The sequence below is a fragment of the Scyliorhinus canicula genome, chromosome 14, assembly GCF_902713615.1.
Source record: "Scyliorhinus canicula chromosome 14, sScyCan1.1, whole genome shotgun sequence".
Classification (NCBI taxonomy): domain Eukaryota; kingdom Metazoa; phylum Chordata; class Chondrichthyes; order Carcharhiniformes; family Scyliorhinidae; genus Scyliorhinus; species Scyliorhinus canicula.
In genome coordinates, this window is record NC_052159.1 from 65303065 (window position 1) to 65321698 (window position 18634).

Here is an 18634-nt window from a genome sequence, read left to right on the forward strand (position 1 = left end):
CAAGGTCCCAGCTGCCCCATGCAAACTATGAGCGCTTACCCACCACTTCTCATGGCAGGGATACCTCAGCAATGCCAATTCATTTTTGTTTCTCTCCTTCCTCTCTTCTTCGGTCACACAGCACTGACTCTATATGCTAGTTACACCCCCAGCCAAATGTGATTTATGGTATCCTTCTTTCTGATGGAACCTGCAGTATGTTTGTTGCATGTATTTTTTTTTTTAAATAATTTTTATTGAAAGAGTTTTTCCATACAGACATTTACCCCTACTAATTTGTAAATTATTTACAACACAATCCCTCTAGGCAAATATCCCTCCCTCGCCCGCCCTCTCGCGCGCACCATTCCTCCCCCCCACCCCCCCCAAGCAACAACTTAACAAACAAGGCAGCCTACAGTTTCAGACATGAGCGGCGAGCAGACTTGCCCGCGTTACAGTCGTGCATGTCCCCCCACGACCATTGCTGCCCCCCCTCCCCTCCCCCCCCTCCCCCCTCCCCTCCCCCCCCATCCCCCCCTCCCCTCCCTCCCCCCCTACCCCCCTCCCCTCCCCCCCCCCCTCCCCCCCCCCCCGGGTTGCTGCTGCCACGACCCCGAACGCCTATCTCTGATCTAAAAAGTCAAGGAAAGGTTGCCACCGGTTTGTTGCATGTATGTTTGTTTGTGTTTTGTTTGTTTCCCAGCAACAGTAGCTCTGCGGACACACACTCAGTTTGTCCGCAGATACCTAAGAGAACTTGCCAGACTTGCTGGTCAGCTAGGACAGCTAAGAGCTTGCCTGGACCCCATTACATAACTGCTCTTCTGTTTGGAGGACAGAAGAGGCAACCCCCATGATGACTTCATTCTTGTCTGTTCGTTTCAGGTCGCTCAGGCAGTGGAGAAACGGCATTGAGGACCCGCCCTGTCTGAGGACCACCCCACTGGTCAACTAAGCTCGGGTACAGCACAGCACGCCCTACCCGGGGATTCCACCCAAATCTTACCCGTCGCGGCCCATACGCAACTCATTCGAATGTCTTATTTCTAAAAGGTTTGATTTTGTTTCCTTTGTTTTAGGTAGCCCTTTGGTTGCCATTCCACATGCTATTTACATCCAGGAATGTTGGGATGGTAAATTGCAAAACCTGCGAGACGGCTCGCAGTGACACAGTAGTTAAGTATATGCCTGATCCTAAATTCGTTTTGAAAAAAAAAAATTTGAGGGAGTCACATGGAGTGACCATTCATAAAGGGAAAATTGGCACAAGAGGACAGATGTACTATCATTCGAGGTATTAAGCAGAACACTAACAGACACTATGCTTGATCCCATAGCTTGCGGATGTTTGAAGGAGGGACCAAAGCAGGATCAGAGCAGGATCACAGCAAGCAAGAGAAGAGAAGAGAGAAGGAATATGACAGCAGTGACTGTATTTTTCTTCTTAACATGTATACTTTTGAGCACGTACGCGAACCCCCTTTCCCCTATGACCCCGGCCATTAATGTTTCCCAGACACAGACCACTCCAAGCCCAGTAAACGGCAACAGTATCCCGACCTGGTGTACCAGATTTCTAACTTGGTACTCCTTGTCATATGTCGTAGAATCGCTTTTGGCACTGGCGATTATCTGCATCATAGTACAGACTTTTAGGGTGAGGAAATGGCGAAGGAGAGCATACCGCTCTCGTACCTCGACGGTATATAGGATGAGATCCCCTATCTTCGGTTTCCATCAGTCCCCCGAACCCCTTGAAATGTAAATAAAGGATTTTCTTTTCATTGTTGCCATGCCATGTAAATAAAGGAATGTGTTTTGAATGATTATGTATCTCTGAGCTCGACTGCCGAGTCAGAGAAGTGTATAATGAATATTGTTCTAATCTGTACTGATAGGAAGATAGAATGATGAAATATAAGTGAGTGTAGTTTATTTAAGGTGAGTTAGAGGTTCCCGTTGTGATTTTGATAATGCATGTCCCCTATGACATTGCGCCAAATAGAGATTGTAGGTAAAAATTTTCTGCATAGTTGAGGAAAGTGCAGAGGCCATGGAACTCGCTGAGGTCAGGGAACGAAGACACCGTCCTTGGGTGATCCTTCACGCTTTCACGTTAGGATCACATGGAGGGAGTGTAGCCACCTGGGTTGGCCACTTCCTCACACAAAATGGAAGAACGCAAAGGTTACAGGGAAAAATTGACAGTTGCAAAGAGACAAGCAGTTTGCAGAATCCCCTGTGTATTCTGCTAAAGAAACCAGACAGCATTGTACATAAGAACATAAGAACTAGGAGCAGGAGTAGGCCATCTGGCCCCTCGAGCCTGCTCCGCCATTCAATTAGATCATGGCTGATCTTTTGTGGACTCAGCTCCACTTTCCGGCCCGAACACCATAACCTTTAATCCCTTTATTCTTCAAAAAACTATCTATCTTTACCTTAAAAACATGTAATGAAGGAGCCTCAACTGCTTCACTGGGCAAGGAATTCCATAGATTCACAACCCTTTGGGTGAAGAAGTTCCTCCTAAACTCAGTCCTAAATCTACTTCCCCTTATTTGGAGGCTATGCCCCCTAGTTCTGCTGTCACCCGCCAGTGGAAACAACCTGCCCGCATCTATCCTATCTATTCCCTTCATAATTTTAAATGTTTCTATAAGATCCCCCCTCATCCTTCTAAATTCCAACGAGTACAGTCCCAGTCTACTCAACCTCTCCTCATAATCCAACCCCTTCAGCTCTGGGATTAACCTAGTGAATCTCCTCTGCACACCCTCCAGCGCCAGTACGTCCTTTCTCAAGTAAGGAGATCAAAACTGAACACAATACCCCAGGTGTGGCCGCACTAACACCTTATACAATTGCAACATAACCTCCCTAGTCTTAAACTCCATCCCTCTAGCAATGAAGGACAAAATTCCATTTGCCTTCTTAATCACCTGTTGCACTTGTAAACCAACCTTCTGACCAACCTTTATTGTAACTAATGAGCTGCGCATATTAAGTGAGTGATTCCTGGTGATTCCCAGGCACAATGGACACAACAATTAGAAGAGATTGAAACATTCTATAGAAGGTCAGACATCCCGGCGCCAGTGGAGTCTGAAACAAAGGACACAAATAAGGTGGAAAGAACCGCCCAGTGATCGAGGAACAGCCCCGTTATTGGGGAAATTCAAATCAATCAATTGGGAAGAGACCCAATCGATTGCAGGTTTAGAGAGGGTCCGCCCAGAATGATGCGAAGCCCCTGGGACCTATAAAAGTCAGGTCCCAGGACTGATTCTTTCTTCTTGACCAGCCGGCCCTCCCAGCAGAACACCTTTGCAGCAGAAGACCTTGAGAAGGAGAGGCCTGGTCAGCAGCCGCCATCAAGTAAGTGTCATACAATGAACGCTACGAGAGTAGACACTCCTGACCCCCTTAGTTCACACCAACTGGAAAACTGTGGACCTAGTGCAGAGCAAGAGGCCATTGTTCCATGATCCGGCAGTTCCCTTATTCCAGATAAGTATTGGCCTATTAGCGGTAGAAATAGTTTAGTCTTAGTATTATATGCATGAGTAGTAAGTAACTGTGTTATAATAAACGTGTCCTGATTTGAACTTACTAACTGGTGTATTGAGTCATTGATCTGAACTTGAACTTGAGCCTTGATGCGGTAACATAACGATATCTGGCGACTCCAGAGCTAAGTAATAAACAGAGCCATTTGAGTGTAAAGCACACTCAGCCAGAACGAGCAACAGTGTCCTGGGGCAATTTTGTCCGATTCTCATTGTGTTCCCTGCAATTTTATTTAAACATCCAATTTTGGGGCACCCTTCATTAGTAAGCTCCCACCAATCTTCTGTTCCGGTTGTGCGAATGTAACATTCTGATGTGGACCCATTGGGCTTTCTGTAAATTGCTCTTTGATTATTACACCTAAATAGGATGCTTCTGTTCTGTTTTACCCATAATGTCCCGTCCTCACATTCCCCGGCACTTGGTGGAGCAAACCATAGATACCCTGGGTACAGAAAGTTCATATTGTCATGTGTTCTGAGTCCAGTAACTCCGATGAAGATGTTGACAAAGTGATTGGCTCCTGGGTTCATCCTGTGGCTGTGTCTGTTGTCCGTGGTTGTTCTAGGGAGATCAAGCATAGTGTCTTATTATTATCTTGCGTTTAACATCTGTATTATATTAATCATCATCTCTGAATTCCAATTACCCTTTATTTGGTTTTTAAAAATTTTTTTTGGAGAGATACTAATTCAAATGTCTCAATTCAAGTATTCAAGTGTCTCACAGCTTGTGTGATTGATGCTAGGAGTGGGCGGATACTTTCTTCGACCATTCTCCATCTTTACTAACAACCAAGGAGGTTGAGGCTTTGCTTAACCAGCTGAATTTCAGGGCGGCCAGTTTTATAGAGTTTCGTCCCAAGGGCTCAGAGGTAGCAACCGTTGTGTTTTTACATGTAAATAGCATTTGGAAGTGACCCGAAGGGGTCTGGAAGAACAGTGGAAGAAAGAAGAGTTTAGATTTGGAGCAGGGAGGAAGATTCAAGACCTGTCCAAAGCAGCAAAAGGGTGTAGTAAACCATTCCAGAGAGCATGATGTGAAACGTGGGGTGCGTGTGGGCCGCTGCGGGACAAGAATGGGTGGGATCACCGGGTCCGGCGGGGATTAGTGTCGTTACTCCACTACCCGAGCGTGATTCACCGGCTAATTTTGGGGCCCTCAGGTATGGCGGGGTTCAGTGCCATGACTCCCTACCTGGGTGACCGGGATGAACGGAAAGAATGTGTAGTCATATTTTAGTGCCTTCAACTGCCATTGGTCAGTAGACCGTGTCTGACGGTTGAATGAGAGGAATAATTACGACTGCATAGCCGAGTGTAGGGCCGACATAGATTAAAACCATGTGTTGGAGAGAAGTGAAGGTTAAAAAAACAAGAAGACGGGCAGGCTCCATCAGAAATTTGGACACCTTAATTCTTAGGCAGTGTCCGTTTCTCATCATCTGGACACCTCAGATTTTTGGGTGCGTCAGTTCCGTTAAATAATTTCCCAGAAGGGGCTCATCGCTTAAATCATCACCTTCTCCTGGTTCCCAGACTCGTGTCTGCAGATTCCGGGCGGTAGCCGCATAGGCCTGTGGGTGGTCCGATTTGTCATGTCTTACCAACCTGTAGGAATTGCCACGGTGCCAAAAAGGAGTATTGGGTTTGTTGTTGGGCGGTGGGTAGTTGGGAGCTGGTGTATTGGAAGTGGAAGCAACGTTGCTGGGAGCGGGCGGAGGAAGAGTCGTTGGGCGGGGACGGTCGTACAAGGGGTCGAGAAAATCCAAGGCATCGTTCCGAGGACTAGGGTAGCTGATGGTGGGGAGGGCGCTCGGGATGGTAGTCAAATCCGGGAGGCTCTTATCAGAGTCAAGTTCAAGGTTGAAACCTGTGATTATGGGCGGAGTCGAGGGGAGAGTGTTGTCCTGAGGGGGGAGGGTTGGAGTGGGCATCGGGCTGAGTCGTCAGTGGGCAGAGCGTCATCCTCTCCCATCACCAAAGCTAAGTGGTGGGCGTGGCTACATTGTGATCCATAGAGTTTGAGTTGGGTTAATATGGAACCAATCAGTCTTACCGTTGCGGTACGCTACCTTGTACACAGAGGGGCTTACTTTGTCAGAGATGGAGTAGGGGCCTCCAAATTTAGGGGCTAGGAAGGAGCTGGAGTTGTACAACGAGATCATAACTTGCTGGCCGACTGCAGACTATGGGGTGAACCTTTTTGTCAAAGCTGGCTTTACTCTGCTTTTTCCTAGCGCCTAGTCGGACAGCAGCAGCTAGTTGTGCCGCTTTAATGTTTTCTGTGACCTGTTGGACTGCCTTTTTGTGGGTGAGCGCGGTTACTGCGGGATTTGCCAAATCGAGCCCTAATAAATATTCAATGCCTTTCATGGGTCTCCCTGCCGTAAGGGTGTGGGGTGTGAAACCTGTGGAACTGGAAACTGTTTTCCTGATAATCATGAGAGCAAAGGGTAGTACCGTGTACCAAGTGAAATTGTTCTGCTCTACCGTCTTCCTAATGATGTGGAGATGCCGGCGTTGGACTAGGGCGAGCACAGTAAGAAGTCCTACAACACCAGGTTAAAGTCCAACAGGTTTGTTTCAAACACTAGCTTTCGGAGCACTGCTCCTTCCTCAGGTGAATGAAGAGGTATGTTCCAGAAACATATATATAGACAAATTCAAAGATGCAAGACAATGCTTAGAATGCGAGCATTTGCAGGTCATTAAGTCTTCACAGATCCAGAGATAGGGGTAACCCCAGATTAAAGAGGCGTGAATTGTCTCAAGCCAGGACAGTTGGTAAGATTCTGGAACCCTGGAACATACCACTTCATTCACCTGAGGAAGGAGCAGTGCTCCGAAAGCTCGTGTTTGAAACAAACTTGGTGGACTTTAACCTAGTGTTGTAAGACTTCTTACTGTCTTCCTTTTTTTAAAAATAATTTTTATTCAAATTTTTTCAACAACAAATTTTCTCCCCATAGTTATAACGATCAAAGTGTGGTTCTGCACCAAAACAGAAAAAGAACTCCCCCCCCCCCTCAAAACGAAATAATAACTTATAACAAACAATAGTACAAGAAAGAAGAAAATAGCAGACCCACCGTCGCAAATACAAGCCCCCTTAACCAGCCCCGAACCCCCCCCCCATTCCCGCCCCCCCCCCCCCCCCCAAACCAGGTGCTGCCGAAACTGACCACTCTCTGCCCCTTCGCCAGGAAATCGAGAAAGAGCTGCCACCGCTGAAAGAACCCCTGACCCCTGTACCGACCCCCTCAGGGCAAACTTAACCTTCTCCAGCTTGATAAACCCAGCCATGTCGTTGATCCAGGCCTCCGAACTCGGGGGCCGCGTATCCCTCCACTGTAACAGAATCCTGCGCCGGGTTACCAGAGACGCAAAGGTCAGAAAGCCGGCCTCTCTCGCCTCCTGCACTCCCGGCTCCGAAGCTACCCCAAAGATCGCGAGCCCCCAGCTCGGTCCAACCCTAGACCCAACCACTTCCGACAAAGCCACCGCCACCCTCTTCCAAAACCCCTCCAAGGCCGGACATGCCCAAAACATGGGTGTGGTTCGCCGGACCTCCCGAACACCTCACGCACCTGTCTTCCCCTCCAAAGAACCGGCTCATCCTGGCCCCTGTCATGTGCGCCCTATGCAGCACCTTCAGCTGGATTAAGCTGAGCCGTGCGCAAGAAGAGGATGAGTTCACCCTTTCCAGGACGTCCGCCCACGTTCCATCGTCAATCTCTTCCCCTAACTCTGCCTCCCACTTTGCTTTAAGCTCCTCTACTGACGCCTCCTCCTCCTCCTGCATCAACTGATAGATTGCCGAGATCCTCCCCTCCCTGACCCACGTCCCTGAGAGCACCCTATCCTGCACCTCCCTTGGCGGCAGCCGCGTAAACTCCGCCACCTGCCGCTTAACAAATGCCCTGATCTGCATATACCTAAAAGCATTCCCGGGGGAGGTTCCACTTCCCCACCAGCTCCTCCAGCGTTGCGAACTTCCCATCCAGGAAGAGGTCCCCAATCCGTCTAATGCCTGCCCTGTGCCAACTCCCAAATCCCCCATCCATGACCCCGGCGCAAAGTGGTGATTGCCCCGTATCAGGGCCCAGACTGAGGCCCTCACTGCTCCGCTATGCCGCCTCCACTGCCCCCAGATTTTGAGGGACGCCACCACTACTGGACTCGTGGAGTACTTTGCCGGGGGGAGTGGAAGTGGGGCTGTCACCAAAGCCTCCAGACTCGTGCCCACACAGGACGCAACCTCCAATCTCTTCCACGCGTCACCTTCCCCCTCCGTCACCCACCTGCGAATCATTGCCACATTCGCCGCCCAGTAATACCCACACATGTTGGGCAACGCCAAACCCCCTACCACCCTTCTTCGCTCCAAGAATACCCTCCTTACACTCGGGGCCTTCCGCGTCCACACAAACCCGAGAATGGACTTATTCACCCTTTTGAAAAAAGCCTTTGGGTTCAATATGGGGAGGCACTGGAAAAGGAACAAAAACCTCGGGAGCACTGTCATCTTAATCGACAGGAACCTGCCCGCCAACGAGAGCAGCAGCGCATCCCACCTCCTGAACTCTCCTTCTATCTGCTCCACCAGCCTCGAAAAGTTAAGCCTATGCATGGCCCCCCAGGTGAGCTTGTAACCCGTAAAGTCCCCAAACTCCTCGAGTATCCTCAGGACCTCTGGCATCCCCTTGGCATGTGACCAACCAAATCTGGGGGGTCTTCCGCCTCCCTCTGCGCCGATCAGCCAGAGCTCTCCCTCAGCTCAGCCCGTGCCCAGGAGCCCCCCAAACCCGTTCCCCAGGGTGGCAGACCCCCCCCAACCCCCCCCCCCCCCCAACCGCCCCCCCCACCAGCCGTTTCCATACAGCCCCTGCAGCAGCAACCCAGAGCCCCATACCCCCCCCCCCCCGAACCCCCCTACCCCCCACCCCCCAAGCTAGGACCCCCTAGCTGCGCCACCCCTAACATTGTACTTCCGTAAGTCAGCCGACTCCTGCTGACCCCGGCTACTCCCGCCGTACCACCGACCCCCCCCCCCCCCCACCCCGAATGCAACACAACCACCAATCAAACCAGGGGCTGGTTTAGCTCACTGAGCTAAATCGCTGGCTTTTAAAGCAGACCAAGCAGGCCAGCAGCACGGTTCGATTCCCGTACCAGCCTCCCCGGACAGGCGCCGGAATGTGGCGACTAGGGGCTTTTCACAGTAACTTCATTGAAGACTACTCGTGACAATACGCGATTTTCAGTTTTCAGTTTTTCAGTTTTCAATCCCCCCCTCCCAATGCCGGCCCTGCCCCCTACTCCTCCAGCGCAGGAAGAAAGTCCGCGCTTCCATCCCGAATCCCGCCCCCCAACCCCACACGTGGGAAAAAGACGGGCACATGACCCCACGGGACCTCAAACTGCTCCCCAACACCCCACCAGTGGAAAGAAAACTAAAAAGCACCACGGTGGATAAATAACAGCCCCAGAAGACGAAAAATCAGAACACTCAGAACAATGAAAATGCAACATCCAACACAGTCAATATATGCAAAAGGATATCAAGGAGGACAGAGCCTCCAAACAATGTACATCTTCCCCCAGCCCCCCCAGTTCTCAGTCAGAGTCCAATTTCTCTGCCTGGACGAAAGCCCAGGCCTCCTCCGGAGAGTCAAAGTAGAGCTGGCAGTCCTTGTAAGTGACCCAGAGGCGAGCCGGCTGTAACAGGCCAAACTTCACCCCCTTCCTGTGAAGCAGTCCTTTCGTTCGATTGAAGCCGGCCCTTCTCTTCGCCACCTCCGCGCTCCAGTCCTGGTAAATCCTAATGTCCGCATTCTCCCACCTGCTGCTCCTTTCCTTCTTTGCCCACCTCAACACGCACTCGCGGTCGACCAAGTGATGAAAGCGGACCAGCACCGCCCTGCGTGGCTCGTTCGGCCTGGGATTCCGCAGCAGCACTCGATGGGCACCCTCCAGCTCCAGGGGTCCCCGGAACGACACTGCACCCATCAACGAGTTCAGCATCATGACCACATAGGACCCCAAATCCGAACCTTCCAGCCCCTCCGGGAGGCCCAAAATCCGCAGGTTCTTCCGGCGGGAGCGGTTCTCCATCTCCTCCATCCTCGCCAACCATTTCTTATGAAGCGCCTCGTGCGACTCCACCTCCACTTCCAGGCCTAAGAGCTCGTCCTCGTTCTCCGAGGCCTTTTGCTGCAACTTACGAATCTCTACAGCCTGAGCCGTCTGAGTCACCAAAAGCTTGTCCAGCGAGGCCTTAAACGGCTCCAGAATCTCCGCTTTCAGCTCCTTGAAGGAGCGCTGAAGCAGCTCCTGCTGCTCCCGCGCCCACTGCTGCCATGCTGCCGGTTCCCCGCCCGCCGCCATCTTGTTTTTTCTGCCTCGCACCTTCTTCTGCTGCAAAGTCGACTTTTTAACTGCTCCACTGCGAGTCCAGCCCATCCACCGGCCGCTGAGCACAGTGGCCGCGTTCCCACCCGGGGAAAAGCCGAATCAGCACCGCTACGGGCCCTTAAAAGAGCCCGAAAGTCCAAAAATAGCTGGAGCTACCGAACGTGCGACTTAGCTCCGCATTGCCGCAACCGGAAGTCTTTCTTACTGTATTCCTAATGGTCATTTTTAAAGTGCAGTTCATGCGCTCCACTATGCCGCTGGACTGGGGGGTGGTAGGCCATGTGGAATTTTTGTTTGATACCAAAAATGGTCATAACGTTTTGCATTACTCTGCTGGTGAAGTGGGAACCTTGATCTGACTCAATGCTGTGTGGAGATCCCAGCGCGTAAAGATCTGTTGGGTCAAAATTTTAGCGGTGGCCTTTGCTGTGTTTGAACGCGTGGGGGATGCTTCTACCCATTTTGTAAATGTATCTATGACGACTAGCATGTACGTGAAACCGTTTCTGCATGGAGGGAGGGGACCAATGTAATCAATTTGCAGATTTGTCCTTTCTTCAAAACGAGTATGTCTTAATTGCCCCTTCTTTGCATAATCTTCTGGATTGTTCTGGGCGCAAATGAGGCAATTTTCACCATAATCTGTGACATCGCTTTTTAATTCGGGCCACCAGCACAAGGGTCTTAAATGGGCAATGGTTGTGTCTAGTCCCTGATGTCCGTGTCCATCACGGAATTGGTAGGTTAACTGGTTTACGTCTTGGGTGGGGACCACATGAATTCTGTCCTTTAACACTATTACGTGCGGCCAGTGGCTTTTAAAAAAATATGTTTCAGGAATGGGGCGGAGGGTAGTGGTTTTCCGTCGGCGGATACAAAACCTCGAGATTCCCATCGGGGAAGAAATTCTGTTAGACTGTTGCAGACATACAAACTGTTGGAGTGTAAGTCCGCAGGCGTTGGAAAGGAGTCTGGGTGGTCGATTACATAAGCCACGGCTGCCAGTTCGGCTGCCTGCGAACCCAAGTGGTCGGGTAATTTTAAAGATACCTCTTTGAGTGGGCGTCCCTGTGAGTCCTCCATGTAAATCCCGCAGCCTGTGATTCTTATTCCATCCTCAACAGTGGAGGAGCCACCTACATAGATCTTTACTGTGTCCCCTGTGTCTTGGGAACTTTGTGTCTCACCGTTTGCACGTGGTTGTAATGATTTGGGAACAAAGGGTCCTGTGGGGTGTGTGCCTGCAATTACCTGACATTCGTGTGGGGTCCCTGCATATTCTAAACTGTCTGCTAAGAACGTGTGGGTCTTGGTGCGTTTCACAGAAATATCCCTGCCTTGTAATAAGAGTGCTTTGAGTTTAAAGCGAGCTGCTTTGAACTGACTAATTGAACCATCCATTAGTTTGCCATCTAACAACAGTTGGGTGGGGGTGTGCTCAGTTAATATCGTGACTGGGCTGAGGCCTATAATGTAGGCAAAGTACTGGACTGAATGAAATGAAATGAAATGAAAATCGCTTATTGTCACAAGTAGACTTCAAATGAAGTTACTGTGTAAAGCCCCTAGTCGCCACATTCCGGCCCCTGTTCAGAGAGGCTGGTGATGTACCATCAATTGGACGCGAGACACGATGAAGATCCAAACTGTGGCTTTAATCAGCTAGTTGTTAGCCCGGTGGTCGACTACAGAGAAAGGACGACCGCCGGGAAACCTGGGTACTTATACCCCGCCTCGGAGGCGGGGTCTACTTGCCTCTCGATCAATTGGTGAGCAGTCACATGACTTCTCAGCCAATCAGACGAGAGGCACATGACCAGCCAGAGCCAATGGGGAACCAATGCTCTGCACCAATGGCAGTGCAACCACTCATATCTCCACAGCTGGTATGCATTGCCCAGAAGACAGCAAGCAAGCGTCGTTCACAGGCAGAAAATCTTTGTTTTACGGGGTCTAAAACTCAATAGGCATGGGTTACCAGCCCTAATCGGTCGTGGTGTTCCTGTAGGAGCACTGCTGAGAGGGTTCGGTCAGTGATTGCTACTTCTATGGCGGAGGGCAAGGCGAGGTCAGGGACTTGTAAAGCGGGAGCTGTACCTAGGGCGAGTTTAAATTGTCTATGGCGTCTGTGTGTTGGGGAAGCCAATTCCATGGGGTGTTCTTTTTCAGAAGTTCTGAGAGCGGGGCAGCCTTGGTGGCAAAACTATCTATATAATTTCTGCAGTATCCCACTAAACCGAGAAATGAGCGGAATGCACTTACATTGCAGGGTAGGGGCAAGTTCACAATGGAGTCAATTCGTTTTTGTTGAATTTCACGTCTGCCGTGTGTAATAGTGGTGCCTAAATAAAGTACCCTTTCCCTCAATGTCTGTGCCTTTTTGGGGTTTACCTTGCATCCGATGGACTGGAGCAGGATTAGTAATTTGGCCAGTAGAGCCACGTGCTCTTCCCTAGTATCGGTTTGCAGGAGCAGGCCGTCTACATACTGAATTAGGCATTCGGAGTGGGAGAATTTGGAAAGACCAGCAGCTAGCTGTCTGTGGAAAATGGAGGGGGAATTATGGAAGCCCTGGGGGAGACATGTTCACGTGTACTGTTGTCCTTGAAAAGTGAATGCGAATTTATACTGGAAAGCGCGATCTAGGGGAATGGACCAAAAACCATTGCTGATATCCAGAACGATTAAATACTTTGCTTGCACTCCCTGCTTAATCATGGTCGTGGGACTCATGGCAATGGTGGGTGCTGTTAAAGAGGTACCTTTGTTTAGTTCGCGGTAGTCAATGGTGAGTCGCCATGAACCGTCTGGTTTCTTTACTGGCCAAATCGGGACATTATTAGTGGAAGCTACGGGTCGAATCGCCCCTTGCTTTAACAGACTGTTAATTACCTTTAAAATTTCGCCCTCAGCCTGCTGTGGAAATCCATACTGTTTCTGTGGTTTGGGGTCAGGACCTGAGATCATAATCGTACCTCGAATGTGCCCGCTTATGCTTGTGTTGGGTAAACGCACCTTTGTGTGTGGCTAATACCCATCTAATGGTGTCGCCTGTGCTAATTGCCGAAGGGTTAAACCAATAGTCCCCACTGACCAAACCCTGTATTCATAATCTCCTACTGAGAGTGTGGCAGGGACTCTCACTGTCTTGGACATTCGCCAGACACACTTGTTTATGAGGTCGAAGGAGAGGTAATGTGAGTTCATAAAGTCTATGCCTGTTCCGGTTGTGGCTATGCGGAGCTAAGTCGCACGGACTTTTGGGCTCTTTTTAGGGCCCCCAATGGTACTTTTTTGATGATTCCCAGTGTGGGAAGGGGACAGCAATATTCTCCCAGCACTGTTTGGATTGGACCAGGGGTGGAGCGGTGAAAAAAGTGGAATTGGAGCAGAGAAAGGTGCGAGGGAGGAAGAGCAAGATGGCGGCGGGTGGAGACCAGGCAGCATAGGCGCAGTGGTCACCGGAGCAGCAGGGGTTTCTCTAGCGCTGTTTCACGGAGCTGAAGGCAGAGCTGCTGAAGCCGATGAAGGCGTCAATTAACAAGTTGCTTGAGACCCAGACGGCCCAAGGGGCCGAGATCCGGGAGGTCCGGCAAAAGGTCTCGGAGAATGAGGACGAGATCTTGGGCCTGGCAGTGAAGGTGCAGGCGCACGAGGCGCTCCATAACAAATGGCAGGCGAAGTTCGAGGACATGGAGAACCGGTCGAGAAGAAAGAATCTGCGGATTCTGGATCTCCTGGAGGGGCTGGAAGGATCGGATGTGGGTGCCTACGTGGTCACCATGTTGAACACACTGATGGGCGCGGGGACCTTCCAGGGGCCCCTGGGGCCCATCGAGTGCTGGCCGCGGGTGGTGCTGGTGCGGTTCCACCGGTTCGCGGACAGAGAATGTGTGTTAAGGTGGGCCAAGAAAGAGCGGAGCAGCAGGTGGGAGAATGCAGAGGTCCAGATTTATCAGGACTGGAGCACGGAGGTGGCTAAGAAGCGGGCCGGGTACAATCGGGCTAAGGCGGTGCTGCACCGGAGAGGGGTGAAGTTCGGCATGTTGCAGCCGGCGCGACTGTGGGACACCTACAGGGACTGTCACCATTATTTCGAGACGCCGGAGGAGGCGTGGACCTTTATTCAGGCCGAAATGCTGGACTCGGATTGAGGACCGGGGATGAGGGGACGCTGAGGAGGGATGGTTGGGAATGTTGTGTTGTGTTTTGGGGGGATTTTGTGGTCAGGTTGGGCAATGTTTATTTTCTGTCTGTCGGGTGGGTTCGTGGGGGGGGGGGGGGGGGGGGGGGGGCAGGTAAAAGCATGTGGGCGTCGGTGGCTGGAAATGGGGATGGGGCCCCGCGGAGGGGGAGGCCCGAGCCAGGAGACGTGGTACTGGGCCTGGAAAGGGAGCAATGCCAGAGGGGGCCGGGTCGGGTGAGTGGAAGGCGCGGGCTTATTCCCGCACTAAGGGTGGAAAGGGGTGGGGCCAGTGCTGGAAAGCGCGGGCTTTTTCCCGCGCTGAGTGGAAGGGGATGGAGCGGCGGGAGTGGCCGGGGTCAGCAGGAGTCGACTGACTCACGGGATTGCAATGGGGGGAGCAATGCAGCTAGGGGGAGACCTGGCTGGGGGGGTGGGTGGGGGGGGGTACCGGGTTGCTGCTGGAATGGCCAAGGGGGACCTAAAGTCTGTAGAGGAGGTCGGGGCGTGGGTCTGCCGCTGGGGGGAACGGGAAGTGCGGGGGGCACCGGCACGTGGCTGGCCTAGGAAGGGTTATGGCTAATCGGCTGGGGGGGGGGGGGGGGGGGGTGGGGGGCGGGGGAGGGGAGGGGAGGGGGGGGGGGGGGGCAGCCCCCTGATCCAGTTGATAACCTGGAACGTAAGAGGCCTGAATGGGCTGGTCAAACGGGCCCGTGTGTTCGGGCACTTGAAGGGGCTGAAGGCAGATGTCATGGTCCAGGAAGCGCATCAGCGGGTGGCAGATCAGGTAAGGCTGAGAAAGGGTAGGTAGGGCTGGTGTTCCATTCGGGGCTGAATGCAAAAAATTGGGGGTTGGTGATTTTGATGGGGAAGCGGGTGTTGTTTGAGGCATTGAGCATCGTGGCAGACAATGGAGGTAGGTATGCGATGGTGAGTGGTAATCTGCAGGGGGTGCAGGTTGTCTTGGTAAATGTATACGCCCTGAATTGGGACGACGCGAGGTTCATGCGGCGCAGGTTGGGCCGGATCCCGGACTTGGAGACAGGAAGCTTGATAATGGGGGGGGACTTCAACATGGTGCTGGATCCGGCATTGGATCGCTCTCGGTCTAGAGCGGGCAGGAAGCCGGCGGCGGCCAAGGGGGGTTTATGGACCAGATGGGGGGAGTGGATCCGTGGAGGTTTACGAGGCCGGGGGCTAGGGAATTCTCATTCTCCCATGTCCAGAAGGCCTACTCTCGGATTGGCTTTTTTGTAATGAGCAGGGCGCTGATTCTGAGGTTGGAGGACACAAAGTATTTGGCGATAGCCATCTCTGACCATGCCCTGCATTGGGTAGACCTCGAGCTGGGGGAGGAGCGGGACCAGCGCCCGCTGTGGCGCTTGGAGGTGGGGTTGTTGGCGGACGAGGAGGTGAGCGGGCGGGTCCGGGTCTTTATAGAGAGGTACCTGGAGGCCAATGATAACGGGGAGGTGCAGGTAGGGGTGGTCTGGGAGGTGCTGAAGGCGGTGGTCAGGGGAGAGCTGATCTCCATTAGGGCTCACAAAGAGGGGAAGGAGAGGAGAGAGAGGGAGAGGCTAGTGGGGGAGATGGTAAGGGTGGATAGGAGGTACTCAGAGGCCCCTGAGGAGGGATTACTTAAGGAACGACGCAGCCTCCAGGCCGAGTTTGACCTGTAGTTCACCAGGAAGGTGGAGGTGCAGTGGAGGAAGGTGCAAGGTGCGGTGTACGAGTACGGAGAGAAGGCTAGCCGGATGCTGGCACACCAGCTTCGGAAGCGGGAGGCAGCGAGGGAGATCAAGGGCGTGAGGGAGGGAGGGAGGGAGGGGGGAGCACGGTGCGAAGTGCAGTGGGTATTAATGGGTCTTCAGGGACTTCTATGAGGGACTGTATTGATCTGAGCCCTCATCGGAGGAGGGCGGGATGGGTCGCTTTCTGGACCGGCTGAGGTTCCCGAGGGTAGAGGAGGGGCAGGTGGCGGGGCTGGGGGCGCCGGTTGGGTGGAGGAACTGGTCAAGGGACTAGGGAGTATGCAGGCGGGGAAGGCACCAGGGCCAGATGGGTTCCTGGTGGAATTCTATAGGAAGTATGTGGACCTGTTGGGCCCGCTGCTGGTAAGGACTTTCAATGAGGCAAGGGATCCTGCCCCCAATGATGTCTAGGGCGCTGATTTCTCTAATTCTGAAGCGGGACAAGGACCCCTTATAGTGTGGGTCGTATAGGCCGATTTCACTCCTTAATGTGGATGCGAAGCTGCTAGCAAAGACATTGGCCATGAGGATCGAAGACTGTGTTCTGGGGGTCATACACGAGGATCAGACGGGTTTTGTGAAAGGGAGGTAGTTGAATACCAACATACGTAGGCTCCTGAATGTAATTATGATGCTGGTGGTGGAGGGGGAGGCGGAGATAGTGGCGGCTATGGCGCGGAGAATGCCTTTGATAGGGTGGAATGGGGGTACCTGTGGGAGGTGTTGAGGAGGTTTGAGTTCAGGGAGGGGTTCGTCAGCTGGGTGAGGCTGCTGTACGAGGCCCCGGTGACGAGTGTGGCCACGAACAGGAGGAGGTCGGAATATTTCTGGCTATACCGAGGAACGAGGCAGGGGTGTCCTCTACCCCCCCCCCCCCCCCCCCCCCCCCCCCCCCCCCGTTCGTGTTTGGTTGGGGATTTACTATTGTTTACTGGCTAACGTTTATTTGTTTATTTATGCACTTTTGTTCTTGTTGTTTTATTATTTGTGTAAAGGGGCGGGAGTGGGGGGGGTTTCTATTTTTCCTTTCTGTTATTTATAGTATGAAAATTTTGAATAAAAGTTATTTTTTTTTAAAAAGTCTATGCTGAGGATGTGTTTTGCAGTTGGGGGGAGGTCTACTAGAACAACAGGGTGGGTAGTGGCTACATTTTATATTTGGGTGGATATAGAGGCTGTGATGTATCCCTCTTGTATGTGGCCTTGGAATCCACTGAGTGTGATGGTATCTGTAGTGGGCAAGGGTGTTTTTTGGAATAGGTTTGCGGAGTTTAGTGTAGTTCGGGATCCTTCTGTATCCCAAAGAAAATCAACTGCATGTCCCCGAACTGTGCCTGTGACTACAGCACGTGTCACAGACCCATGTTGGAGACTCTGGACACCGTCAATCTGCGGAGTTATAAGCGAGGTTATCTGAACGGGCGTTTACGTTATGCATGGGGCGAGCATTGCCTTTTAGCTGTCACGGCTGGCCTATTGTTTCTGCGTAGGGAGTTGGGCTGTTGGGGGGTTGGTGGTGTGGGGGATTTTGTCTGCAATCGTGGGCAAAATGTCCTACTTGCCCACAATTGTAACATGAACCTCATGGTGCATGGGATGGGGCTTGTGCTCTGGGGTACTGTTCTCGGGGGTAATGTTCCTCTCTTCTGCCCACATTTGTCCATGCGGGTTCCTGGCTAGTTCTGACTGGGTACATTGCGGCTTCTATTCCGTTCTGGTCCATCTGATCCTGAAGTGACTGTTCCCATGCCCTGGATAGGCATCTAAGTACCCAAATCTCATTATGCGTGGTATGTGCCGGGTCATAATCCATGAAAGCCCTTTTACCTGCTTCCGTGGCATGTGAAACTAATGTATGGGACCATTTAGTGGTATCTTCCTCATCGAGGTGAGCGCGGTCTAAGTTTCCGTATACTGCCTTGAAATGTATCCAGAGGCGACCAGCAAAGGCGGTCAGATGTTCCGCTTTCTTTTGCCTGCATCTGTTCAAACCCTCTACCGGATCCCCTTTGTTGTATCCGATAGCATCTAATATTGTGGCCTTCATTTCCTCCAGAGTTCCGCCTCCTACGTTTTGGGGGTCCGGCAAAGCTGACCTTACCGACTGGCTGAGGCTCATTGCTATTAATTTAACTTTCTCCCTCTTATCTAATCCGTACATAACCTTTTGTTGGTGCACTCCTCAAAGAAGCTATGCAGGTCTGCGGTGGGCTGAAATGGAGTGATTTTACTGCAAGCGTCCCTTAACTGAGTTACCAAAAGTGGGGTGATGTAGGTGATATCTGAACCTGCCTGATCCCTTATCCTTTTTTCCGTGGTGACCGGATTCGTGGGTGTCAGGGCAGTTGTGGGGGTTGGTGCGACCTGTGCAGCCCGGCCTGCTGGTGCGGCTGGTGCCTTTCCTTTTAGGATGCGTGGCGGCTGCTTTTGACTTTCCGTTTCTTTAACATACATTTGCATGCTTTCAGTTAACTCTTCCCAGTCTACCATCGCTTCCTCATCTGTCTCATCTGTCCCGTAGGCACACATAAACCCATTCTGAACTGAAAGTAACGACTGGAGCTTGTCTATCTTTCGCTGGTGGAGCGCTCTTAAAACTGCCTGTAAATCGGCGCATTTCTTTGTTAATCGGGTGACCTAGTGTTCAATCTCCTCTCTTACCAAGACTGCGCGCTGATAGGCCCTGTCGTACTGGGTCTGAAAGCTGCTAAGGTGTACTGTGCAAGACTGGT

General features: G+C 51.9%; 1 protein-coding gene across 1 annotated transcript in view; it reads right to left on the reverse strand.

Annotated features, from left to right (window-relative positions):
* Nucleotides 1–3611: 3611 nt before the first annotated feature.
* LOC119977223 overlaps nucleotides 3612–18634 on the reverse strand; it is a 29639-nt gene continuing 14616 nt past the window's right edge. Inside the window, exons 5-6 of the mRNA XM_038817939.1 lie at nucleotides 3791–4116; nucleotides 3612–3676 (exon numbers count right to left, since the gene is read on the reverse strand). Coding sequence (XP_038673867.1) covers nucleotides 3612–3676; nucleotides 3791–4116 — 391 coding nt within the window. The remainder of the gene's footprint in view (nucleotides 3677–3790; nucleotides 4117–18634) is intronic.